General features: G+C 44.8%; 1 protein-coding gene across 4 annotated transcripts in view; it reads right to left on the bottom strand.

Annotated features, from left to right (window-relative positions):
* Nucleotides 1–26,871, bottom strand: part of HIPK2 (homeodomain interacting protein kinase 2) — a 131,931-nt gene that overhangs the window by 20,131 nt on the left and 84,929 nt on the right. The window contains exons 3-10 of one of the 4 annotated variants that reach the window (XM_030466797.1): nt 15,569–15,692; nt 13,399–13,518; nt 12,582–12,668; nt 11,332–11,516; nt 8,885–8,944; nt 7,484–7,646; nt 4,628–4,847; nt 3,023–3,144 (exon numbers count right to left, since the gene is read on the bottom strand). In XM_030466797.1, the coding sequence (XP_030322657.1) occupies nt 3,023–3,144; nt 4,628–4,847; nt 7,484–7,646; nt 8,885–8,944; nt 11,332–11,516; nt 12,582–12,668; nt 13,399–13,518; nt 15,569–15,692 (1,081 nt within the window). The remainder of the gene's footprint in view (nt 1–3,022; nt 3,145–4,627; nt 4,848–7,483; nt 7,647–8,884; nt 8,945–11,331; nt 11,517–12,581; nt 12,669–13,398; nt 13,519–15,568; nt 15,693–26,871) is intronic. The other 3 variants (XM_030466815.1, XM_030466805.1, XM_030466824.1) reach the window with 3 other exon arrangements.

The raw sequence follows: 26,871 nt of genomic DNA, 5'->3' as shown, positions 1-26,871 counted from the left end.
GCGTCAGGGTGCAGGCGCAAATTCCTCACTTATTAGGTAAGGACCACTGAATCATTTAATCTGCAGATAAGACTTGTCTAGGCTGATCCACTACCACAGTGCACTGTGCTTACACATGGGAGGCCTGTGCCAGCAGCTGCAGCCTGTTCTCAGTTATTGCATTACTGAGAAATTGTGCTGCTGTGGTGGAGCACCGTGCTGGCCCCTGTGCTTGGGATGTGGTGGGCTGCCCAGCGCAACAGAGCTCCTGCTTGGGATGCAGAGCATCAGTGACTAACAGAATAAGGGTGTTCTGAAAGCCAGTGGCAAGACCTCCATGGGAAGAAGTGTTGTTGGGAAGGAGTTAAAAAGAGAGAAAATCAAGAATTCAGACTTATTCAAGGACAGGGGACATTTCTGGGTCATGTCATGAAAGTCTGCCAGAAAACTCTACAGCTTTGTCTCTTTTCAGATCTGAAGCTGCAGAGAGCTATTGGTAAAGACAGGATCAGTCTCCTTTCACTCGTCTCTGTGCGTACAGTATATAGCACATTTGCTTGGGAGGGAGAAAACAGACCTAGAGAAGTTACAAATAAGTTACTTTCACCACTGGCTCTGCATCTTGAAGCCTGCTTGCTCTGTTCTAGCTCCATGTCACAGACATACAGCTGCCACAGATGATGCTCAAAATATGTCACTGTTTCTGCTTGGGTCCTTCCAGCTCCTGCAGCTCATTCCACTGTCCTTCCTCTGGGACTTTTGGTCTAGTAGAAAAAGCTCAGGGAGAGCTGGACACCAGCTTTGCTTTGATGCAGTAAGGCTTTGCCAGCCACAGCTATCCTGACATGGGTAAGCACAGTGACCTGAGCCGTGTGGTGGGCAGGGGAGAAAGCCTGATGGCCTACACAGTGCTGGAAGAACAAGGAGCTGCATGCATCATGCCTGATCAGGGGAACAAATAAGCTGGGTGGAAAGACAGCAGTGGGCTCTGGAGGTGCCACGGCTCTCTGCTGGGGACAGTCCCTCTAGTAGTTGGAACAATTGCACAGTCCAGTCTGAAGAGCATTAGATAAGCAGCTGTGCATGAGAGGAACAGGTCTCTGCTGAAAGAGAGACATCCAGACACTCCGAGATCAGATGTGACTACAATACATTACAAAGAACCTGTTTTTCCATTCAGGAAACTGGAATTGGTTACAGATTTGTTTATCAGACCAGCTGCTCAGCCTGAACTGAGCGAGGCCCGCGGACACCAGATGCCACTGGCATCAATCAGAGTGCCTTGCCATCAGAGCAGCAACTAGCATTGCTCATCATGTGAGACAGACAGATAGATCAACAGGCAGACTGCCCCTCTTTTATCAAATAAAAAAATAAAAAATCTACGCCACTGAGGAGTGCTCTCAGAAATATCTTAAACTCCCTTGTGGAAGTGACAGGGAATAAAATGTCAGTAGAAAGTACAAGAAGCAGCCCATGAAATGAGAGCTCATGTAGCAGGGGCAGCACAGAAACTCACAGCAAAACTCTTCCCATACACTCCTTCCCTCCCACAGACTGTGTGGTGACCCCAAAAAGGCAACCCTGAGAAGAAAGAAGAAACTGGAGGTCCCGAGATCTTTGGGATTCTGCTGCTTTTGGGACCCCTCAGACCCAGCCTCACCCCATCAAGCCCTGTGCAAAAGTGCACCTAAGGAGGCCGAGCAGAAAGGTGGGGGCATGCTAAACTCTGTCACTTCCTTCACCCACTGCCTTGGCTGACTTCTTGCACAAGCAATATGTGCTTACAACTGTGTCTGCACAGACTGCTTTCACTTTGCCATTGTTTTTGTTTCCCCTGCCTCTTAGGCTCTCCTTTCCAAACAAACAAGAGAGGTGGCCCAGGTAGGTTGTTAGAAGCTGCAGCTGAGATAGGTTCAGTGTTTCAGACAGCCCTCAAAGACTTTGCTGTTGGGAAGGGGCAAGGCACTTTAGCTAACAGAAATCATACAGGCTTCAAGCTGTGTTTTGATCCATCTTCACCAGATAAGCGAGACTGGCAGATGGCAAAGAAAGGCAATTGCACCAGCAGCTTTACCCCAGCAACGCACAGGCATAAACCCCCAAGTCTATTGGCACCTGACTGCATACACCATGCTGGCATTAACCAGGGCATGGCAGACCAACAAATCCTGAATCAGAGGCATGTACATTTTGACTTGTAGATCATCTTTTTCAGGCTGCACAACTTAATACTAAGTGTCCTAGGTGGTTTTTTTTTTTCTGCCAGAAACATATCTGATTTCAGCAGAAATTCCATCATGGCATCAGCTGAACACCACTAGGGGCATATTCACTGAAGCCAGCACAAGGAGGAATGAATTGCTTATGCATTTTGGGGAGATGGAGTTCTCCTTGAGGATACAGGTGTTATCACTGGTATCTATTCCTGTTTGGGTTTTTATGTGGGAGGAACCATGCTTTTCCTGTGAGTGTATTTCAGGTAATTGTGCCAACAAGTGATGCTGACAAGGAGAGCTCCTTGGCTATGGGGCCCTCGCCTTTGACCACGAGATATAACCCATAACTTACGAGCAGAGGGGCAGCTCTAATGGCACTAAGCCAAGACACTCATAAAACGTAAGGGAGCAAACTTAAAGCATGAAAGATATTTATTGGCAGCATGCAATTCACCAGCACAACTCCTGGCCACACACTACCACTAAAACTGGGAGTTCATGAGGATGCAGTAAGTTTATCACTGGTTCCTCCTCAGCAGAGGCTTGACACAGCTTCCCCTGAGGCTTCTCATTGACTCTACTGGAGAAGCAGAAGGAAAGAAGGTCTTTACGAAGACTTTTGCCGCTCCAATGTAGCCTTTGAGCTGAGCAATGAACCGGGAGAGGTTTGGACATTTCAGAGAAAGACATAGAAAATTAATATGCCTGTCCAAGTTTCCAAACTGCAGCACAGAAGGCTCTCAGAGAAATACGCTCTCCTCAGCCTTCAGAGCTAAACAACACAGAAAACACCTGACAAGCTTGGTGCCTTCAGGGCTTCTTACCTGTGCGAGGAGTCCCGGCTGGATCTGAAGAGGCTGTGCCCCGGGAGCCTGAGTGACAATGGGAACAGCGTTCTCCATCCGAACTGAATACCCAGCATGCTTCGAAGGGGAGGCTTGTAACCCTGTTACAGCACAGAAGGCACAGCATTAGCCATCAACTGCACAGCTACGAACAGGCATTTGGTTTTCAGAGATGTCTAAAGGCACTTGCTGATGTCCACTTAAAACGCAGTACTCAGTCCCTCCAAAAAATCAGGCTCTCCGAGTCCCACATATTCTACCCTAGCCCAGACATGCTCATCAAGTATTCATAAACATGACACATGTGAAAAGACATTTTCAAAGACTTTAAAGATTAACTGAATTAATATTTTTAAGGTACCTTGAATGTGTGGGAAAAATCTCAATACATGTACAGAGATTTGACAACAGAGAAGGGTCCTTTCCAGCCAAAGCCCACTGCTATGTGAGAATTATCTCTTTAGACTGAAATGAGACAGGAATCCAGAACTCCCTACTCCCTCAGCCTTGATGAGGATAGATGATTTCCTCTTGCACAGCTTCTCAGAACTGTTATTTAAAAGGCTCTGATTTGACTGTGCAATCTAGCAAACCCCAAACCCAGTCACTGCTGACTCAGCCACACATTAGCCCAGCGGAGCTGCAGGAAGCTTCCTTCTCCATTACCTTAGTGCATGGTACAGCCTGTGCTACTCCTGCTTGAGAGCTTTCTCAAGATAGCAAGCAGAAAATGTTAGCATACATTTCTGAAGCCAAACCCTTGAGATGCATTTTAACTATGTAGAAGAGGTCTAGCTAAACTCCTGTAGTTCAAAAGAGCTTTGATAATCTTGCAGAACATTTAACAAGTGCCCAGAGACTGCTGCACAGACTGGCTTGTAGAAATGAAGAGCAGAAGATGCACCAGCTGAAGCAAAGTCTATGTAGACCACTTCCTACAGATACCTGGCTAGTTATTCCAAATTGTTACAGCATGTAATGCCCAGAGAGGGACAGTGCCTAAATCTGATCATCACCTAAGCTGTCTGACAGTATGGTATCTGTGGTCTCTGCCACTGTTTTACACAGGCAAAGCTGCCTGCAGCAGGGCTGGAGCTAAAGGAATTGTATTGATCAAGGGCCACAAGCATCTATTAATGAGGGCAAACACTCATCTCCACCAGCATCACACTTCCTGCTCCATTAACCCCCTGAGTCCACCTTTTCCAACTGAATCACTGAGAAGTGATGAGCCCACCATTTACGCACTGAGTTAACACTGTTCTGGGGACAAGTTCTCAAGTCTACCAAAGCGAGGTAAAAGAGCCCCAAATTCTGTTCAGGGCAAAGGTTGACAAATATCATCTGCCCGCAGCTCCTTCTCGGTGCCTCACCCTTTGCTTTAAACCAGCCACCTCCAACCAATCTCCTCTGTTGTTACAAACATTTCCATCTGCAGCAGCCTCATTGCTCTGATTTACTAAGCCAGCGATTTTTCTCCCCTACGATCTGCGCTAATGAAGTTTTGTTTCCACCAAGAGCTAGATGAAGTGGCAGTGGGGAGGGAGCAGTGACTGGCCAAGACCTGGTGAGGCTTTTACTTACCTTGAAAGCCTGGTGGGCAGACAATGAGAGCTTGCTGGAAGGGGTCAGGCCGGGCACAGATCTGCGCTGTTCCTGTCTGCAGAGGCATGCTCCGCTGGGCCACCGCAGCCATGGACGCCGCTGAGGGCTGGTAGAGTGCAGATTGGTAATTTAGTATGGAGACCTCGGGGTTGGCTAAGGAAATAGTGGCACTGGAGGAGGTGGGAGCCAGGTTGGTGGTCTAAAGGAATGATGGGAGTTAAAACAAAAACAAACAAACAAACGAAACAAAAGAAAACAAAAACAAAACAAAACAAAATGAGGGAGATGGGTAGGCTGGAAGAAGCAAAATCCAAAAAATAAAATAAAAAAGTAAAATGGTGTAAGATAAAGCAAAAATAAATTAAATAAATAAATAAAAAACAAAACAAAACCAAAACAGCAAACTGAAGCCAAACAAAAGGTAAAACAGGAAACTGAGGAGCACAGAGGCAAGGGCAGTGATGGGGAAAGGAACACGATCTGCCCGAGTAACTGCAGCTGGTCCATGCCACAGGATCTCCAGCCATACAGCTCTGCTGTGCACTGCTTGGAGACATAGTCTGCTCTCCAAAGCAGAACTGTAGCCCCATTTATTGCCCAACTGTTTCTGATTTCCAGCATGATGAAGACAGGTTCAGAAAATGCTACCATCTCCAAATCAGGCTGTTCTCTCATTATGCTCACAGCTTTAGAAGCAGCTCACATTTCTCAAGTAAAAGAAACTCTGCACCTCCACACCCTGCAAAGCCTTTTCCTAAGAGAGGAGACTCATTCCATCCTTCCCTCTTCCTTCTGTCTAAGATATTAGATGCCCCTAGCACCATGTTTTGAATTTGAAGGCATAACTGTAGTTAACAACAGTACTTTCAAAATCCAAACTTTGTGGGTCTTGACATCAAAATCTCTTAGAGAAGAAACTCCAAGAAGTAGAAGTTGCAAAGCCAAAAGAATAAGCCCAGTGCTCTGCAAAACATCTAGAAATCTAAGGTTGACTTGTATTTTATTTGGACTGAGTCTGCAACAGTTGCTGGCAAACAACCCCTACACAGCTATGCCACAGCTCTATAAAAATATGCTCTTACCATTTACAGTTAGATGACTCGGTTCTACTAGACCAGAGCCTGCCTTTCATCTCCACCCAAATGCCCCAGCGTCCTTGATGGAGACAAGTGACACAACATTTTCTTGTTGCATGTATGAACCCAGGCTGAGGCTTTGATCAACGATGCAGGAAGAAGCAGGCTCAGTATTTTGTGCTACCCTGGTAGCCCGTGGGTCCAGGAAGGGTACCTGTGCTGTGCTGCCACAGCCACAACCATAGACGTGAGGGATGCAATGAAAAACCTTTCTTCCTCCTCCTCTCTCTGCAGGGGCAGAGAAGTGCAAGCTGTTCCCCTGTGCAACACACTGGGCAGCAAGCACGAGAGCCCCCACAATCCTAATCTCAGAAGCCATTACTGGAAGGAGGCAATCCCCAGATATTTTGCAGAGATAGGGAGTACCAGAGAGCCAAGATGAGTGGTACAGAGAAGGGAACAGTGAAAGGTTTAGAGCTTGTTCAAATTAAAACACTCTCTCTGGAAATGTTTCTACCGCTTCCTCTAGGAACACTGGAGCTTCTGGTTCTGCTCACAACACCCTTCCCCACCCTTGATGAGAATTCAGAGATTATCATGGACCTCCCGATCCAACAACAGATCTTAGCATTGAGTGAGTTGTGAGGAAACAAAAGCAAGTCTGCATTTCCTACTAGCAATTGCTAGGTACAACTGTGGGGTCTGCCCTGCAGCTGGGGCCCGGGGACCATGTAGCATGTACTTCTTTAGCCAGCATCTCCAAAACAGCCAAGAAAGGCAATCAGCTTTTTAACTAGTATCCTATCATACCAAGCCATGACCTGTCTGAATTATTTGCTTAATTCAAAAAGACTTTCTGTGATCACATAGATTGGGAACTGAACCATGAAGTCTGGTTTTCTGAGTGACACAGGAACACTCTGCACGTGCACACTCTTTTTGCTCCCTTCCTTTCCAGGCTGCATTTCCACAATGCTACCTACAATCTCTAGAGTGAATCTTGAGCAGCCTGTTCCCAAAGGCTTAAAAGACAGTAGCTATTTCTTCAGCCTCAGTCTCCCAGAGTGCTATAACTGGGGAGTTTCCTTTCACTGTTTTAATGCTCAGTAAACAGGCTTAGCCTACAAGTCACATAAAATTTGTGAACACAGCACCCCCCAACACTGGGGCATGTAAAACTAATACAAGAGTCCAAAGCACCACTTCAAAGCCAGGGCCCACCAATGTAGAGTGCAATGTGTTAGGAGTGGTGCTACGTGCACAGAGTCCCCAGATGGACTGTAGCACCTGAAGTAAAATGAGAGGTAAGAATAAATATTACCACTGAACTCTTCTTTCCTGTTGAAGGGTTACAGTGCTGTATCTGTTACAGAACGGTTTATGTTTATTTTTACTTCAATCTCAATATGAAGAAGTGCTGTAAGATCACAGACACTTCTGCCAGACTCAGGAAGTGCAGTCCTGCTTGCTGCATGAATGGACTAATATGCTTTTCCCCATAGCAACTTCCCAAGTAAGCAGGATTTATCACCCCCAATTACAACATAAACAATGAGGGCTACATTTCACCATCACACAAAATGTCACAAGATTACCACTTCCCTGAAGCAAAGAGAATGAGGTAGAGCAGAGGAAGGAGAGTAAAAAAGGACCATCACTTTTTAGGCATGTCAAATGGGATGCTGCTCTGCTTTTCACCTTCTAGACCCTACTGAAGTAAATGTGTTAAGTGCTGGCTGCTTCTGATCAATGCCCTTACCTGGTTGTGGACTGTGTTCAACTGGTTGTTAAAAGTCATGGTCAAGTTGGTCGATGTGCTTGGGGCTACATGGGTGATGAATGGTGTCTTGCTCTGGTTCACTGTGTCGTACATATTCACCCGCCTCTTGCAGATCTCCATGTTCTGGAAGCAGGACTTGACACTGTGGAAGGAGAAGGGGCACAAGTAAGGGGGAGAAAATCAACCAACTGAACAACACAGGCAACAGTTCATCAAGCTGGCCCTGCATTAGTTCTCACCAGCAGGCTTGGCATGTTCTAGCCTCTTAAAGTCCTTTGCTATTTTATGCAGCTCTCTCTTAGCCAGTGAGAGTCTGATTAACCCTGTAGAGAAGAGGGCCAAATGGGTGTCAAGGGGAGAGCGGCTGCTCTGAGACTCCTGGGTGCTCCTATGGGGCTGAGCATTCCAGTGTAAGTCACAGACAGCAAATCAATATCAGTCTTCAGGTGGCAGGGCAAAAAAACCCCAAACCCTGAACTGGCTATTCTAAGGGTGAACGAGACTGAGAACAAGAAAGGAAAATACCATTTTTTCTGATAATTGAGCCTGAGAGGAAAAGACAGCTCATGCTTTCTGCCTCACCATAAGTCTTACAAGTCCTTTGCTAAGAATTTTACTATTCCTGGTCACCGAGACCCTTGAAAAATGTTACTTTTTCATTTTGAAACGTAGCTCCCAGAGACCTGAGTCGAGCCAAGCATTTAAAACATTGCCCCTGCCTGGCTAAACACTTCTACAGATGCTTATCTTAAAGCACATGATCTGTCCTCTTGCATTCAATGGGACAATTCATACTGCAAAAGGTTACACCAAATCAGATTCATCAACATCCCAAGGGAACCAGGTTCTGAGTTTTTCTCAAGACTGAGGACTGGATCTTTGTGGGGGCAAGATTACAGCTTCTTCCTATACATAGACTTCCCTTTAAATGTTATTGATATAGCAATAGAAATTTCGGGAAGTACTGTATTTTCTATCCCCAGTAAAGGAGATTAAATACTTTCTCATTTCTAGAACAGTATTGGTGTCTGGTACATGAAACTGCTGGTATTTCATTCATACAATTGGGATACCAAAGCATACAGAGGTTTACAAATGTAATCTCAGAGTTTGAAATACATCTAAAAGAAGTATAAGGGCATTTATTTTATTTCCATTGCTTCAATCCATAAAAATCAAAATACAAGCAATGAAATTCAGCTGTAGCTGTAAAATAATCAGCTGTATGCATAATTTCTTTTGTAATGATCTAGGCTGTTAAGAGGTAGGGGAGGTAAACACATCCTCACATAACTTTTAAGGGAACAAGCTCAAATGATCCCTAGGGTTGTTCAGGAAGAGGACTTAGATCTTTTTATCCCTGTCTTGCCTCTTACTCACATGATCATCTTTCTTCTCTTACAGGTAATATCTTGAGAACTGGATCTGTGCCATAAACACCTGCAGACAAGACAGGCTCAGGACATTGTGCACAGCTGCACATTATGTGCATTCACTTAAAGGACTATGAAATACCTGTAAGTCGCAGAACATTCAGAAAAATCAAATGCTTATCAAGTAAATGTAGAAGACCATTGGATTGCATATTTTTCCAGTCAACTATGAATATAACTCTCCCTCCAAAAAATAGAAAGCCCTGGAAAGAATATATATTCTATACGTGGTAAACTGTGCGTGTTACCAAACTCTTTCATACAACAAGGTATAATCTCTGCTAATGTAGTACTGCGTTCTCTGCCTTTATTTTGAAAAAAAGAGGAGGGGAAAAAAGGCAGAAACAAAGCACACTGGAGAGGAAGACTGAGGAGTACCCAACAATTTGAGAGTCAGGCAGTTGGATATCCGAAATGGGGAGCTAAACTGTCTTTGGTCTTTGCTTGGAAGTGTGCAGAATAGACCCTCTTGGGGCTGCTCAAACTTGCAGCCTTTCAGAAATGACACAGCAGAGATTCTTTCCAGACGCTACATCTTCCATATATTCTCGCTTTCTCTGCTGCCTAATTTACTTTCAAGAGAGATTACAACTCCCTGCATCTCTCACGGCTTTGAAGTTTCTATTCTCAAAACCACAGGCAATCACTGACAAAATTTCCATTGACTTGCCACGCTGGTTACAGCTTATTGCTCTCTTTACCAATCACTGCTTCCACCACGGAGGGGCTGCGTGGGGTTACGCACCCGGCTGGGCACAGTATTTAGTATTCAGAGACCTGATGTTGAATTTTTTTTCATTCAGGTGAAATTCTCATTGCTATTGGCCCCAGTTGATATTTTCAACCTTTCTGGGGCTTTGGCTGAGCAGCCACAAGTGAGCACTTAAAAATGAAGATGTGATTATGGTCTACTGTGTTAGTGGAAAGATTTCTGATGGCAATGCATTACACTCTCTCCTATCTTACACAATCAGATGTTGCAAAGTAAAAAGGACTGTTGTAAATTAAAAAACTTTTGTATGTGATGCTAACCCTGCAAAAAAAACCCTTTAGCTTTTAAAATTTATGTTTTTATATGAAACTTACTTCCTCTTTGTTTGGTACAATAATCTCCCATCTCATTTTCATTACGTTTATCACTTACTATCTACTTATAGATAACAATGCTCAAAGATGTCTGTGCAGGGTAAGTCTGGGTGTACAGAGATCGTGCACCTGCTACCTTCTGGTAAACAGTTGCTCTTATCTTGTGATAAATGTAACAAAATGGCAGCTACAGCTTCTTCTCAGATGGAAAACTACCTTAAGTGAACTTGAAATACTGCAGGTACTAGCACACATATGGGCAGGAGCAGTGACACACAGTGACCTGTTGGTCTGCAGGACCCATGCCAACACAATCTATGGCTTTTTAAGCAGTCCCCTTTATTTTGTACCTGAGCTCCCCACAGCCTTTAAACACCCATGCACCTGGCACCCATCACTGAAGTACAGTGTTGTGCCAGTAACTCAACTGTGGTTTCCCAATGGTGAAGGGACAGCCTGCCAAAGGACCTTGAACTGCAAAGTGCTGTAGAGGAGGAAGTTCAAAGGTAGTTGTCCTGCAGGCTTTGGGAAAACTCTTGCTATGTATCTGCCTCCACTTACACCTGGGAGGCCTGGCCCTGTGTGAACTCCCCAGGAGACAAGAGCAACATTTTGTGTGCACATTTCCTGCATTTCAGGCTGCTGGAGTCCCTGAGGAAGCCTTAGGAGAGGGGGGGTCAGGCTTGGAGGCATGACACTTCCCATCTCCACAGGGAGTCCATCTCCATTCCACATATGTGTCAGCTGAGGTCAGAGCAAGGTGTTTAAGGTCTCACAGGCAGGCAACAACAAAGCCTAAAACTGGCCTCCTTGGCCTGATGCCTGTGCCTGTAAAACCAGCCTGCTGGAGAAAAAGCTCTTCCCTTAAAAAGCAAACTGCCTCAAATTGATCGCTGCAAGATAGGAAGGTTCTAGGAGAAAGTGTCAGCTCTCCACTGCAGATCTGGTTGATTACTGCAGTAACAATCAGGACTGTATTACTTTGAGTATTAGTTTGACTGTATTACTTTGTATTACTGATATTTCTAGCTCTAATTGTATAATGTCTTCTGCATTTTAATGCAAACATATCTAATTATTTAATAATTGCATAATGAATGTAGCACACCCTGTACTGTTTCAAATTTTACAACACAATTCTTGTAACCTTAAGAGTTGGCAATCCTCTGTTTGCTTTTTTTTTACCCAGGAAAGGATTTACACTTAAGCCTTAAGCATTGCAATAATGCCCTGCAGACTGGTCTCTACCACAACCAGTTCTCCTCTTCATCCCCCAGTTCAAAACCCCAGGAAATGAAAGCCACGTACTGTGTGCTGTGAGGGAAATCGAGCAAGTGTGTCATGGTGACAAAAGGGTGGTTCAGAGTTTCAATGGGTGTTATTCTCTTATCTGCATCTATCGTCAACATCTTCTTTAACAGATCTATAAACTCCCGCCGGTCTGCCTTTTCCACCAACATATCACTTCCTTCCAAATCTGTTGTCATGTTCACCTGAAGGAGAAAGGACAAGGGTGAGGGCTAGAGGGAAAGAGCAGATGGTCAGGTCTCTAGAAGGTCTCCAGTGTTTACTCCTTGTTGGAGCACATGCCCTTCAAGCCTCTCTATCTAAAGAGGGAGCTGCTGAAGTCACACAGAAGACTCCAGGGTGGCTCATCAGCTGGCTTGTGCATGTCAGGCCTCCAAACAGACTGTTAAGTGTTCAGCTTGCTTGGGTCAATGGCTAATGAAACACTTAGTCACCCTCCACTGAAGATGAACAGCTTCCATGTGGTAGCAGGCAAGCTCTGATAATCAGTATATTTATCATATAAAGGACTGTGCTATCAGATACTTAATTATATATGTCCTGTCATCAAAAAAAAGATATATAAAACAAAAAAAAAAATGTCAGTATGTTTAAGGAAAACACACTATTCATGTATCAGGTGCCAGGAAAAAAAACCTTTCGTGTTATTTCATCTTTCTATACAGTCCTCCATTACTGTATGTTTGCTTGTGAATGCTATAATGTCTAGACTTTGCTAGTACAGACTGGAGTTTGTGCCAGTTTTGTGCCCTAGTTTGTTTGCTAGCACAAACTCCAGTGGCAGGAGTGGTTATGCTGGAATAAACTTTCACAACCACATAGAATCAACACAGTGAATTAGCACTCCCTGTTTCCCCACGTTTTCCAGTGAGCATGCTCTTCTGCAGCCATGGCAATTATTTCCATTGTCACTGTTTCACAAGCAGAAGCATTAAGCACAGAGAGGTGAGTGACTTGCCAGTGGCTGCAGAGAGGAGCACTGGAGAGACAAGAGAAAACATAGGATTTTGACAGCCAGAGATGTGACTTAGCCGTTTTCCAAGACTGCTTTACTACAGCACATTGAGCCCTTGTGGCCCTGTGTGCAGTTGCCCCTACAAAGCAGCACATAATGAGCTGATTTGGTGGGCATAATCTTCGTATTACTCAGGTGCTGGCAGAGCAATAGCATGCAGAGAGAAATCATGTAGTTCCTTGTTGTTACTGCTGTCCTAAAGGCAGTCTTGCTGGTTACTTCCCAATGCTCTTACCTGTGCCATATCATCCAAACAGTTGAAAATATACTTTCTTGCTTCCTTCGACTTAATCCCCGTCTCTGCCTCGTGATCTTCTGGTGTCTGCACAGAACAGGAGACAGGCATTGACCAGACCTGCCCAGCAATCAGGTTGCATGCCACTTCCAGCTTGTGCTTTACGCTGCTCTCATCAGAGACCTCTGTGTCTCTCTCACCTGATCAGTAACACGTACACTATTCTCTGCTGCGCTTATATGACAGCTTTTGTGTCACAAGGTGATTTTGTATCTTCTTTTTCACTTTAAAGGATTCCCCCATCTATGGTGGGAGTCCCAAAGGTCTCTTACACCCACTCCAGCCTGAGTCTCAGCATCCCACGCTTACAGCCAGAAGCCTGCTGACCTCTCTCCTTAGGGACTGAATACACCCAACACACTGGTACCAGAGACCTAATGCTCACTTGCATCACTAGTGGTTTTAACCATTAGAAGTAATATATTTTTATGTTGGGTTTTTGTTTGTTTGTTTTTCTTCCCTTCAATGCATTAGATATTAGAGCAAAGTCTGTCTAGACCATGTTTTGTTCAAACTACACATCAGTTCATTGAGATTCCCAGGTCAACTCTGAACTCAAATTTCCTACAAAGCAGTGCCAAGCAGGTGAGCTAAGAGCTGCAAACTTTGGGGACAGCAGTTTTATCTTGGCCATATCCACTCTAACATTTGTGATGCAATTCTAAAAGCAGAGACATAGGCTCTGCGGGGACCTGACTGCATCTGCACTTCCAACCATCAACAGCAAGGTAAAAGAAACAAGGAAACATTTTCCTACCTTCAGCCTCCACAAAGGATAAGGTGAGTCTGTATCCCTGTTGAAAAATCTCGTAGTCTTCGTCCCTGCACTTAACAAATACTCTGCTGGTAAGCCCTGCGTCTGTGAAATATAGCGAATCTGTAAGAGAAGGATGAGAGGTCACTGTGCATGCTGTGAAGATCTTTGGAGGCCTCCCTTGAAGTAGGGGAAGAGGTGTTTAAAACAATAGAACAAATAAAGAGAAAATGTAGCACGTAGTTAGACTTCGCACAAAAAAAACCCCAAACCTAAACCCTTAATGCAAAGGATGAGAAGAAACAGAATTCCTGTAGGGCATCCCTCCAGTTATTATGGATGTCAGTGGAAACTCACGCTTCCAGTGTACTCCCACAAAGCCTATGGATAAAGAGAAGAAAGTCCCCAGGTTTTAGAGGTGAAAGAGAAAGGCTTATACTGAGATTTCAATGGGGTGTTTCACTGCTTTGCACCTTTTTATGTCACACCCTGCTCTCTGAGAGGTAATGTCAACAATTTGATATTTGTGCTCTAACATTTGCTGGTTTTCCCCCAGATGAGCACAGGCCCTTTCCTAGGAGCAGTTTGAAGTTGAAAACGGATGACTATGAACTGACTATCTGTGAACTCAGATGAAATACACTCTCACATGAAATGACACCTTCATGATATGTAAAATAATTCATCTCTATTGCCTAAATGACTTCATCTGTTATTTGGGCTGCTTCCATGAGTATGACCGTGCTGGCACTGACACAGCTAAAAGATGCTGCACATGTGTTTCCAGAATCTCATACTTTAATTTATTTATTCAAAGGAGAAAGGGTCTGTGATTACACAATTAGAGACTGACCTCACACATGCCTGGGGTGCTACACAAAATCTCAACTTTGGCATAACCTGACTCCTGAATGTTTCATTCATCAAAATTGCTGCAAACTCTGCAAAACTACTAAAAACACTCTTCTATTCTAGAAAATTCTAAGGAAGAATAGAAAGTGGTTTTGAGAGAAGAGACAGAAAAGTATAAAAACAATTAAATAAATGAAGGCATAAAAAGCAGCTGTGTTTTCAAAGACTACCAAGCATTCAGGACCCAGTTTACTGAGCATGGCTTGCATTGCTTTGCAGAAACTTGGGTCCACGAGAGCTTGTAAACCAGAGAAACACCAGGATCCTGCCTGCAGCCCCTAACCATTTCCTAGCTCCCCAGGAGCCCTCACCACACCTTAGCAGAGAGAGCTTTGTGCTGGGCACTTAAGCTGGGCAGGAAGGCATGGTGATTTTTTTTTCATGGCTTTTGGGGTGTGGCAGTGAGGAGAAAGAGACCTACTCATCATGCTTGGTATGTGATTTAATGCTTGTAAGTTTTTCATCTGATTTCCTTTGGTGTCACTAATGGCCCTGCTCTTCACTGTGGATTATCACCCTTGCCAAATTTCACCTCTCAAGTCCTGACTAAAAAAATACTAGTTACAAAATAAGAGACAAAGGAACATTTTCATAAATTACAAACTTACTTATTATCCCTCTTTTTTTCTTATTCTTAAACAATTTTCTAAAAGAAAAAAGCCCCTTTTCAGGCTGCATTTGCAGACAGATGAGATAACCCTGAAGAAGACCATAGGTTTGGAGAGTGTTCCACAGTCCTGGCTCTAGGAGCTGCTGTGCTATCAGTTTTAGGACTACAAAAGGAGCGTAAAAGCCTAGAGAGAGAAGTACAACAGCTTACAGTAACTGGAAGCCTACAGCACTGTGAGTGTTCCTCTTGTCATTGCTTTTAATATGCACCCCCATGAAACGGGGTTATGAAACGCATCAGTGTTTCTTCTAACAAATAAAACTTTATTCCACACTTGCTGGTTACAGCAGAGAAAGGGTGTTTGCTTTGCTCAGTGAGAAGATAGACATGTGCAGAGCTCTCCAGTCAACAGCAGCATTGACTCTTGATTAGGCGGTCAGGTCCTACAAGCATCTCTTGTGATTTAGAATAAATACCCGGGGTGGCTAATGAAAAAGTTGACTTGGGGCAGTGGGTTAAGAATTACACATCCCATTTCAGCAAAACCAGAAAAAGTTGGAATCTGTTCATTCTGACAAAAGAGGGGGAAAAAAACTCCAACCCACAAACATTCGTGCTCTTACTAGCATCCAGAGCAGTATCCGCACCCACCTGATCATACTCCGAAGCTCCGGGGTACAAGGGCCATCCCAAGAACAGCTCTGCAATGACACATCCCAACGACCACATATCAATTGCTTCACAAAACGGTAAACCAAGGATGATTTCAGGGGCTCTGCAAAAGAAGAGGTTGGAAAACATCAGCAAGGGGAGCAGATTCCTATGCCTGGCTGGTGTAGGAAGACCCGTGACACTCATGAAGCTGCTTGCTGCCAGCAAAGTGTCATTGCTCCTGCAGAACCAAGGGCCCTGCTGGCCACCAGCAAAGTGTCTGCAAAGCAAACCTTAGTGAGTGTTTATCCTTGCAGAAGAGTCCTCTGGCAGTATTTTGCCAGGAGATAGTCCTTTGTTCCACGGCAGTTTGCAAAGGAGAGAACTACCATTATTTTTCATTCAGCAGGTGGGAAAGTGAAGCCCCAAACAAATGTTGTGCATTCAAGGCCACCCAATTAAAGACCCCACTGGAGGCTCTCAGGCCCAGCTTGATGTCCTGTGGAGGAACTGTGTGGACTCACTGCAGTGAAGCATCCTCTGCTCATGCAGCTCGGTGGGCTTCACAAACAGCCAGGCATTAAATAATCATTACAGGACTGGTATAAAAGGATTACCAACTTTTCAAACAAATAGATGAAACTTAAAACAGAGAAATAACATAATTAGATCTATTAGAACAAAGTCGTTTCCTCAGGAGGAAGTTGCAAAGAAGCCTTCACTTCCCAGTCTGCCTCAGGCATCTGGTTAGATTTCCTCTTCCCTTCCAGACCAAACAGCTAAAATGCAGTGGCACTCCTGCTGTGCATTCGCTGCTGGCTTCAGGAGATTCCCACTGAGGCAGCTCTGCTCAGTGAGTTTTGGTGTTAAACCTGCTGAGGAAGGAGAGGACAAGGTAAAAGCTTTGCTTCAGCTCTCCAGCAGCATCCCCCACAGGGGCACAGAGGGTAAGCCCAAATAAGCAAGACCAGTCTCAGCTCAACTTCCACAGAACCTTTAGGTGAGGATCATTTCACTTTTCAAACAGGGAGAGGATGGTGTCAAATTTTAGCTAGGTACTGTGCAGACAGTGCAGCCAATGGAGACACATATCCACCCCTCCTGCCCAATGAGAGGGATTTGTCCCAGTGTCTTGGGATGGTTTGAATCTTTCTTCACTAAAGCCAGACAAGCCTCCTAAACTTCAGTAGCCAAAGTAAGACAACATTAGTCTTTTCCCTTAGCATTCCAAAGGCTTTGGATTTCAAAAGTAATTTCTGTGTGGCAGAATCAAAAGTATCTTACAAATACTGAAAACTTTATACAAAACCCACCACCATACACAAACACCTTCCTGTGTTCCCCATACCTCATGTCAGACTTCCACAAGCAGTTAAGTGCTCTATGTCCTATTCTACACAGAATTCTACACTTTTCTCTTGCTCTTCTTGCAAATCTTGCAACACTTTCTTCCAAAGCCGCAGCTTCTGGAGTCAGGTGATGTACAACAAGAAAGAAAAACTTACTTTCCCATACACCTCTAACTACATCAAAAAAGAGGCCAAAGACAGATACAAGAAAGAAGCACGCATTGCTTTAAACCTTTCATAATTTTAAAAATAGCCTTGAGATTTCTCAGAGCATGAGAATTTTGGAAATGCCTCGGGTTAACTATTGAGCAAATCAAGTGCCAATACCCAGAGCTGAAAATAGGGCCTATGTTTCCTAGTTTCCCATTTGTCATCAGGATAAGATCTGACACCAGTGAGATCATATTAAGGATTACCAATTACAGTGGAAAATATTAAGTTTTAATCACACCATTACATAGTCATGTGAAGACTAGTCCTTAGCCAAGAAACCAAGGAAAATGGGTAATTTTTTCCAAGGAAACAAGCAAAGGCCCTGTAGCAAGAATCCATGCCCCATCATCAGTCTGCAAACCTCAGTTTTGCGTTGACTTGTAATGATTGAAGCCAAAACCTATCTCAAACCAGCAATGCAGAATGTAAAAATTATGGGAAATTCTAGGATTTTAAGCTTAGGATGCTTTGTGCCATTCCCATAAAAACCATGTCAAAAACTCAAAAAGCAGCTACTATTTAGCCCTTCTAGCTTCATCTGTGCTTTTTGTTCTCAAACCCCACTGTTCTTCAGCCTACCATGACAAACTTTTCATCCTAACATCAGTCTCCCTTTAGGAATAAGGGGTTAATTTTCCTCCTTTCCTCTCCATTCAGTCATCCTTCCACACTATTCGACACCTAGACAAAATGAGGAGAGAAAAGACAGCTATGGTGACCTGAATCTCATTACTATGTAAATCCTGCATTCAAAGCCATCTGCCTCTCCCTGTCTGCCTTCTACATTGTGAACTGAAATGTCCCTGGTCACTAATGAGAGCTCAGCCACTCATCGCCTGAACTTCAAATCCCTCCCACTAACTCAAGTGTAGGGAGTGGAGGGGTGGACTATCAGTGGGATATTCCCAACTTGATTTTTGTGTAGAAACCTCTCATTTCATAAAAATTAATTGAACTGCTGTCATATACAGTGCACATCCCCCCCACACACAAACACACACTTGTGCTACCAACACCTCCAGACCCCTGCAAATAGGGATGACCTAGAATTTGAGGTTCCAAGATTTCTAATTAATTTTTCTCATGAGTCTCAAGCTTTCCAGTGTGTTTTCCTTAAAGCTCCATTTTCTGGTGTACAGCAACTACAAGGGATTTTATTTTGCACACACAAAAGAAGTTTTGTACCTCTGCTGTTGGGAAGAAAAGCACAAAACAAGAGTCCATGCTATTTAGACACGAAAGAGGCCACAAAAAGGAATGTCATTAAGCTAGACCTATTGTTCTAGGGAGCAGAGGTGGTGAGATACTTTTCTTTTGTCTTACCCCTTTGAAAGCTGGTATTTGCATTACTCAACAAGCCTAAACATTAGTTGCAATCTCTGCCTGTTCAGCTCTGAATTATATGACAATTTTGGAATATGATGAGAATCCCTGCAGGAGTGGGGCCAGATCAAAGTGATATGATGCCCTGTGTACACTACAGCCACTGTTTGCTGTGGCTTTCTCACAGTCCTTCCTATGCATCCTGACTGCGATTTTTCCAAGGAGAGGGCCTGGCCCGAAGACAAAAAGATCTTGTTAACTTAATTAAGCAATCATTAAGACATCAAAAGAACGACAGGTATCAGACACCACACAAGCTTCCAGATTTTCAGCTAGCAGACACCTACAGTTTGCCATGAGTAAGAGAGCTGGAGTCACTCCAGGAGGAGCAATGGTCTGCCTGCCTGCCAGCACCAAGCCTTTTGGTAGAGAATGCTACAAGTTCTGTAACAAAACAACTTCACTGATAAAATGCCTTCTGAACCTCTATTATAGAGTGGAAATTGCTCTGTATGCTCTGTTAAGTAGGCACAGATTCTTCTGCACATAGACCTTTATCTAACACACCAAACTCCTTTATCTAACACACCAAACTCCTCTCTTCCTTAAGATAAACACTTCATCTTTTTAAGACAAGGTGAAATTTCGACTTCAACCACACACTGTGGTGCAGAGTTCCACAAGTGACCTTTTGCTTTCAATAGCATCTTAACTCAATTGTTTAAAGTCTAATTTTACTCCATCAGGTTTAAATTTGTCACCTCTCAGTGTTCACATGGATTGTCCTAGAGGTGAAGAGAGAAGTGCTTGAATCACCTTTCTTTTAGCACAAGCTGTTTCTATATGTCTGCCCAGTTCTCCTTTATATCCAGCAGCTTCTGGATTCTCAGTGTTCCATCCCACGGATGTTTCAATCCACTTCCAGTGCCTAGGTCCTACAACTCCTCTTCCTGACAGAACTGGTTGGAGACAGGCTGAACGGATCTAGAAACAGTTAAAACACAAGAATATTCCCCAGACTTATTTTACACTATTTGCAGAATGCTTTTGCGTTCCAGTCTTCCCTGAGCCTAATATTTTGTTTGCTTTTGGAGTGACATGAGGCATTCCAGCAGATGTTTTATCTGGGAGATCCTCTGAGACACACAGTCCTTTCTCCAGAGGAGCTGCAGTTAATTTAAGACATAGTATTATGTAGAAATAGTTCAGTTTTCCAGTGTTTACAGTCTGTCAGTATGAAACTGATGTGGCAGAAATCTGTCTGTAATCTAGATCAAGACGCTGCAATGTTTCTCTCTCTTCTGCAGCCTATCCTAAGCAAGGCTGTGAAATCTGCACTAAGACACTATACTGTTGGTCTACCACTTTTTACAGAGAATTAATACATTAAATAACTCTGGTCTTAAAATGTGCACGCAGGCCACTTGATAACTGACTCTTTTATACCTAAAAGCACTCAGATTTAGCTCAGTTGTTTTAAGAAGTAGTTGTCTTTTCCAAAGGGAAAGAAAACATTTCAGGTCTTAGCCAGCTCTTACATGGGATTTCTCCATTCTGCAGCTGGTAACACTATGTAGAAGGGGAAAATACCCTATTAAAGTCTGTACATCAGAATATTGTGATTATAAATCAGAAGGGTGATTCATATGGAGGCAGGTCCTTCCAGAACAGCACTGAGATCTTCAGCAGATCACCCCGTGGCTGTGCAAGGAAGTGTTTTCCATCCCAATTACACTGCTTCTTTTAACATAGACTCACCAGAACTTTCAGTTATGGTGGGGATCTTGTCTGAAACCACCCAAAGGGAGCTCACTGCCAGATACCTTGGTACGTGCAGGAACATCCCCATTTGCTGCTTGCTGCCAGATGTTTGGCTGTGCATCCACAATGTCCTTAGCTCAGGAATTCCAGCCAGCGGTAGGAGACACAGAGGGAAACATAAAACTTTGCCCTCTCATCCTCCCTCTTCTGAAAGCTGCTTTTGATGCCTTCCAGGGAAAGGCACTCCCCTTCTATATGTGCAGACACAACCTGCTCTACAGCTCACTCAGATCTCACCAGCATAGAACAAAAATTTGGAAACCAACCACTGCCAGCCTTGGTGAGACTGAAGAGCCTCCACCAAAAGCCTGGGTCTCCAGGAGAGGGGAAGCCAGTCCATGCCTCTTCCATACATCTCCTACCCTTTTCCCAGACCAAATTATTGCCTTGGCCAGCAAAGAGTGACATGCTCCTCAGCTCAGTGCTGGGTCTGACAAGTCCCCCATTACCTGGGAGTTCGGTTTGGATGTGTCCATATACACTAGAAAGCTGCGAGCACTGGGTGCTGGGGACCCAGGACACAAGGGTCTCCATGCTGGCACCACCCACAGTCCCCAGAAACAGAAGTGCCATTTCATCATTTGCTTGCAGCTCACATATGACCCTGTCCTGCTTTCAGGCCTGCTGCTGGTAGAGTATTTACTTTAGCAACCCTGCTTTGTGGCAGGGTAATTTCATTGTCTGGTGTTTCTGTCAGGAAAATTAATTACCAGTATAGCTCACTGGCTTTTTCACCTACACGTCACCAGACATTAAAAACAAATGCCAAATAAATAAATAAAAAAATAAATTGTGTCCACAGACTTGGGATTCAGAGAACTAAGCTCTTTTTGAATCTTAACACTCCCCAGCAAACAGACTTCCTCTGGCTTAATTTACCAGCGCTGGTAGTGTCCTGTGTCTGAGCATGATTGTCTCAGCAGAGACCTTCGTGGACAAGTGTACATATCAGACAAAAATATAACTCAAAACCTGATACTTGCTGGCACCTGGAGCAGAGAGTGTGCCTGCTTCTTGTCTTCAGGGCACTGCTTCTGGAGGAAGGTTGTAGGACGCTGCAGGCAGTGCAGACAGACCTACAGTGATGCTGTCTGCACGGCTCCCATCCTCTTCTACCTGTCAGTCTCACCTGCCAGATCCTGAACTTTAGGAAGCAGGAACTTTCACGTCTACACCCAGAAAGCTCTGGGCAGAGGCAGAGAGGCAGGAGCTGGGCCCCCTGGCCCGAGCAGGCACATGGTGACTGACAGGCTGCATGCCCAGGGCTTGATCCCCTCGGACACCCAGGCAGCTCCTGTCAGGAGGAGGAGCTGCATCCTTCACGTGTCTTACAAAGGGGCTTTTATTCAAGCCATCGGGCTCCAACTTCCTCCCAGCCGAACTCTTTCTTTTATGGACTCCTTCCTCACACCTGCTCACTTGACCCTTTTGTATTTTGTAGAGATATCCACTTTTTATTGCCATATACTGTAGCACGTAGCCTTAGCTCTCGGATAATGGAAAGGCAGAGCACACAACACATTTTTTTTGTCACTCTGTACCTCTCAGACCCCAAATCACTTCTTAAGTGCAGGACTGTAAAAGGAGACAGGCTTCTATTCTGGGAGTAAAAGGCTGTAATTGTTATTTCCCTCACCAGTCCATTAGGAAAGACACCTGGGAGGGATGCAGGTATGTAATAGGGATGACCCCCAGACTCAAGACCTTCCTCTGCCCCAGGACTGGGTGGTTGCAGACTTCCTGCCTGTGAAAAAGCCAGCCAGCCATCAAGGACCAAGCTTAGCACCCAACATCACCACTGGCTCCTGCTCACTTGCTCATTCACTGCTGGACTTCTGCATTTCTCCTGCATCCCTGAGCAATGGCAATTCCTTGGCTGCTCAGCCAAGGCCCATACAGAAGTAGTACAAGCCTATAGACCACCACCTATGGCCTCAAGATTCTTGGACCATGTTGGGAAGCACCAGTCCACCAGAACTGCAGCAAAGGATAGCCTTGGTAGTCTGGACTCATCCCAGAACGTGCAGACAAACCCTGCCTTTCAGATTCCGGCACAAATTTCAACCCCTGGAATTTAGTCAACACAGGGCTATAAACAAGGGAGTGCAAGAGCCATTGAGGAGCATCGCCCAATCTATCAGAATATGTTGTTTACCAACGAAGATGTTTTGGGTGGAGTTGCAAGGAGGGGCAGTGCCTCTAAAGGGCCTACTAATATGCTTCCTATTTCCCAGGTCAAACACAGATACATCCAGATTCAGGAAAGAACTGTGGGTGTAGCTGAAGCCATTTCCAGGATTGTCAGATCACCAGCAAACCACCACTAGAGGGTAGCTCCAGCACTGAGCTGCACACATGGCCCTCGATCATCCCTCAAGATTAGTTTGCAACACATCAAAAAATATCTGTATCAGCTCAGAGGACTGGAAGCTGGATCCACTCAGCCTTAGGTAATGGTTTATATTACAGGACATAAATATAAACTGGAGGCTGGTAACCAGTGAGGTATCGCAGGAGTTCATCCCAGGACTGTCCTTTTTTAATGTATTTACCACCAACCCAGGGCAGGAGAGAGTGCACTCTGATCCTATTGATGGGTAATGCCAAACTAGAGAGGCTGGGTGATGAGCATGAGAGTAAGACTATCACCCAAGGGGACCCGAACAGGCAGAAGGCATAGGCCAACAGGGACCTTCTGAAATGAAGCCTGGACACATGCTGACTCCTGCCCCTGAGATGGATGAGCCCAGCTGACAATCCATGGGGAACTGCTTGATGGGAAAGGCCATAGCACCTTAACTTGTGGGGCAGTGGGCTGAAACTAGAACTCTGGTAGCAGACGGACCAATAGCCACCCTGAAGCTGGGCAAGCAGACCAAGGAACATGGCAACCCACCTCCAGCCACACTTGTGAGACCACCTCAGAATAACATGTTCAGCCTGGGGTCCCCAGTGCACAGGCAAACCAAAGCAATCTCGTCAGGGGAAAAGACAGTCAAAGCAGATCTGAGAGCAGCCTGTTCCCCTCCCTGACACATGGAGAAAACTGTGCCAGGCTCTTTGCTCAGGTAGGCAGCGGGAGGTGGTGACAATAGATGTAAACTGAAAAAGGGAAGGCTCCCTCTAGGGACAAGGGAAACTGCAGATAATGAACCACTGGCACAAACTGCCCTGAGAGGCTGTGAAGTCGCCATCCTTTGAGGCTTTCAAGACCTGAGAAGACAAAGTCCCAGTCTTGATTTCATGGCTGACCCTACCTTGAGCCTGCCTGCAGGTTGGGCTAAGTGACCTCCTGAAGCCCACTCCCACCTGAATTGCTCTGACGCTATATGGTGTAGTACCTATATGCTTGACAGTAGGAAGGTCACCACCATCCTACATTCAGGCAAAACACTGCATAGCTGGGAGTGTTTCATAGGCTATAGTTACAGGTTCCAGCGTGTTTTTAGCAAGTGTGCATACACAATTCTATCTGTGTTTAAAAAAACAGAGAGCAAATAACACAAGAATTATTTCTAGACTTGACTGGCATAATTATCAAACAAGCCTCAGGAGCCTGTCATTACTAAGAGTATTTAATAGCAAATAAATCACAGAAGCAGACACAGACTAAACTACTCATCCCTTGACACTGCTCTTGTTCCACCAGGAAGCTCACTGGGAAGGGTGAAAAAACTCCTGAGGATGGTGTCAAGAGCTAGCCGGGACCCTGAGAAGGCACCCACTCCCTCCTTGCCATCCATGCCTTTGCAAGGGTTCAACCAGTTTGTCTTATATAACTCCTGTGGTAGGATGTCTGTAAACTTTGCTGTGCCCTAAACAGCCTCACCCCTTGTAATTTTAAGGAATAATAGAGCTGTGCATAGGTGACTTAATGCCATGCTTATTTACAACTTATTGTGAATCTGGCGTGAAATATATGTAGAAAAAAATAATACATCTCACCTGACTTTGCCTATCTGCCAGACTGAACCTCCTCCTCATCTTCACCCACCTTTGGCCTCAACACATACTCACCACCTATAGCTTTATCTCTTTCTCTCCTGATAACCTCCGTGTCCTTTTTCTGCCTCATCTTTTCTGCTCTCTTCCTGAACTTGCCATGGATGAAGAGGGAAGCAGACATCATGAGCATGAGTGCTGAAAATCCCCTGTCCCCATGGAGGGGGCGCACACTATGCAGCTGCAAACACAGCCGTATGCTGCTACAGGGTCAGTCTGGGCAAGCATGGATCACGTGCACCCATCTTTAAAAATGGGGTTTCACACAGACACTTGCATAGCAGCACCCCAAGGGGACTCGGTTGCTCACTGTGACTGGCAGCACAAAGCTTTTGGGAAGGGCAATGTCCATGGCTTAATCCTGGAACAGTTTCAAGCAAAACACACTGGCCTACCCTGAGTACTTGCCAATGCTATGCACCTTTCTAGGGATTAAGAAAACCGGATTCAGCTATTAACAAATCCTGGATTTAAATGGGGACAGCAAAGTCCTCTACACCACTCAGCTCTGCTATGTACATTGCATATATCCCTTCCATTTAGGTTAGGGCCTGAAAGAAAACCCCCTGGTCTCTTCAGCAAAAGCCAGTGAGTAAATGACTAAAGCTCTGAGCTGGAGAAGGCAGTGCAGCTGTTTGCAGAAAAAAGACAAAAGATTTAGAAACAGTTGCTTTTTTTTCCCCTCTCCCCTGTCAGGCTGTTTACAGAAACCAAGGGATGAAATTTTGCAGACAAAAACACTGAGAGCAGCCTGTCAGTCTTGGAGGGAGGGAAGGAGAGAGAGAGGGAGGAGAGCATAGGCTTCTTTCGGGATTATGGATCATTGCTAAATTGCTCTATCAATTATTAAACCAATCACTCAAAGCACAGTAACCAAAATATAGCAGATAAAGCCTTTCTCATCCACTCTCTACCAGCTGCTCTCCTCCTCCTAAAGCCAGAGGGGAATGAAAATTCCAGTAGTCTGTACCTTATAAACATCATTTTCTCTGTGTCTTGAAAATAAAATCTTTTTCAGACAAGGTACAGTAGAACTGAGCTCGCGGCAGGAAGATATTAAAGGAGGATTCGCCCTTTTGATTAGCAGACCCAACAAAATCTCTCCAATCAATATGATTTCTTAGCTCCGACAGGTTAAAACATTTGTAGATAAATGAAGAGGAAGGCCCCAGCCATCAATAGCTGTTAGCTGCCATTTGCCTTTGCTGCTGGGCAGATTTGATCTCGACGGTGGGGTGGGTACGTTCCTAGGAAAGAACCAGACATGTGGCACATGGCATTTGGTCTGGCTAGTGACTCTGCAGAGAGAGAAACTGCAAACACACATCCAGAATGAAAGGAAGCCCTGCAGCAGGCAGTGATGACAGGGAACCACATGGGAAGGAGGACCAGGACTTGACATCCAAGCTGGAAAGGCTTCCATGTGGCTGCCGATGTCTGAATGGACACCAAGTTTTAGCAGCACTGTAAGCACTTGCTGGAGGCTGCAGTTCAGTGAAACCCTTTACCAAATGCATCACCTGAGGTAAATACGTGCCTGAATCCTGGTGAGAGCACTGGATGAAGATAAAGTTAGGCATATATTTAAGTGCTTTGCTGAATCTGAATTTGTCAGCAAGTCCTTGTTGCATTGGAGCTGGAAATGTTAACAGGCAAGAAAAGCTGTTGAGCCCAATAATGGAAAAGAAAGCAAGCTCCCAGATCAGTCAAGAGACATACTAAGCTTGTCCCAGCCCGAAGTTTATCTTTGTACATCCCTGGACTCATCACAGTCTGACTCATCTCCTTGGACACAGGAAAGCAGGCCTTCATAAACTTCAGAGGAGATGTATGATGCTGAGCACCACAACCATCGCCCCTGGGGGTCGTCAGCTCCACGCTGACCCAGAAGTGCAGAAACACGAAGGGGCAGGGGGGGATGCAACAACAGCTGCATTCAGCACAGCGTGACCTCTGGTTGTTCTCCGAAACAAAGGGTAATGCACAAGGGTGGGAGGGAATGGGGGGTGGGGGCTGGGGATTTCCCAGGTTATGGAAGAAATCAGAGAACAGAAAAATTATAATTTGAAAACAAAAGCTGTATCCATGCCAGACAGTGAATGGATGAGACGCAACGTATTGGGTGCAGAGAACCCCTGAAGGAGGCATCTGATCAAGAAGGAAAGAATGCCAATTACGTGCTCCCATTCATGCCACTGCGATGCAAGCATAATTCTGACTCTGCTGCTGACCCGCAGTATGCAATTTATGCAAATCCAAGCTGTTCTCGCTTCCCTCAGAGCCAAATTTTCACCAAATCCAGAGCTGGCTCTAACTTTTTGTTTTCCTTTTCAAATCTATTGTTTTCACTGCTGAATACTTAAGACCTTTTGTTGTTGCTGTTGCCTTTCTTTAAAAATGAAATAATAATTAAAAAAAATCCCAAGGTACACAAAGACAGTCAAGAGTTGAATTCTTGTCCCGACAGCCTCCCATTCTGCCACGCTCAGCTCCATCCTGAGCCCTTATCGTCCCAGCCCAGAGCCCTGCCATGTATCAGCCAAGTGAAGCTCCTTATGTCAGATCTACAGCACTCCCTGAGACTTTTATTCACAT

This window comes from Calypte anna, chromosome 1, assembly GCF_003957555.1.
Source record: "Calypte anna isolate BGI_N300 chromosome 1, bCalAnn1_v1.p, whole genome shotgun sequence".
Taxonomy (NCBI): Eukaryota; Metazoa; Chordata; class Aves; order Apodiformes; family Trochilidae; genus Calypte; species Calypte anna.
The sequence above is the reverse complement of the archived record's forward strand: the minus strand, read 5'-3'. Positions and strand labels throughout refer to the sequence as shown.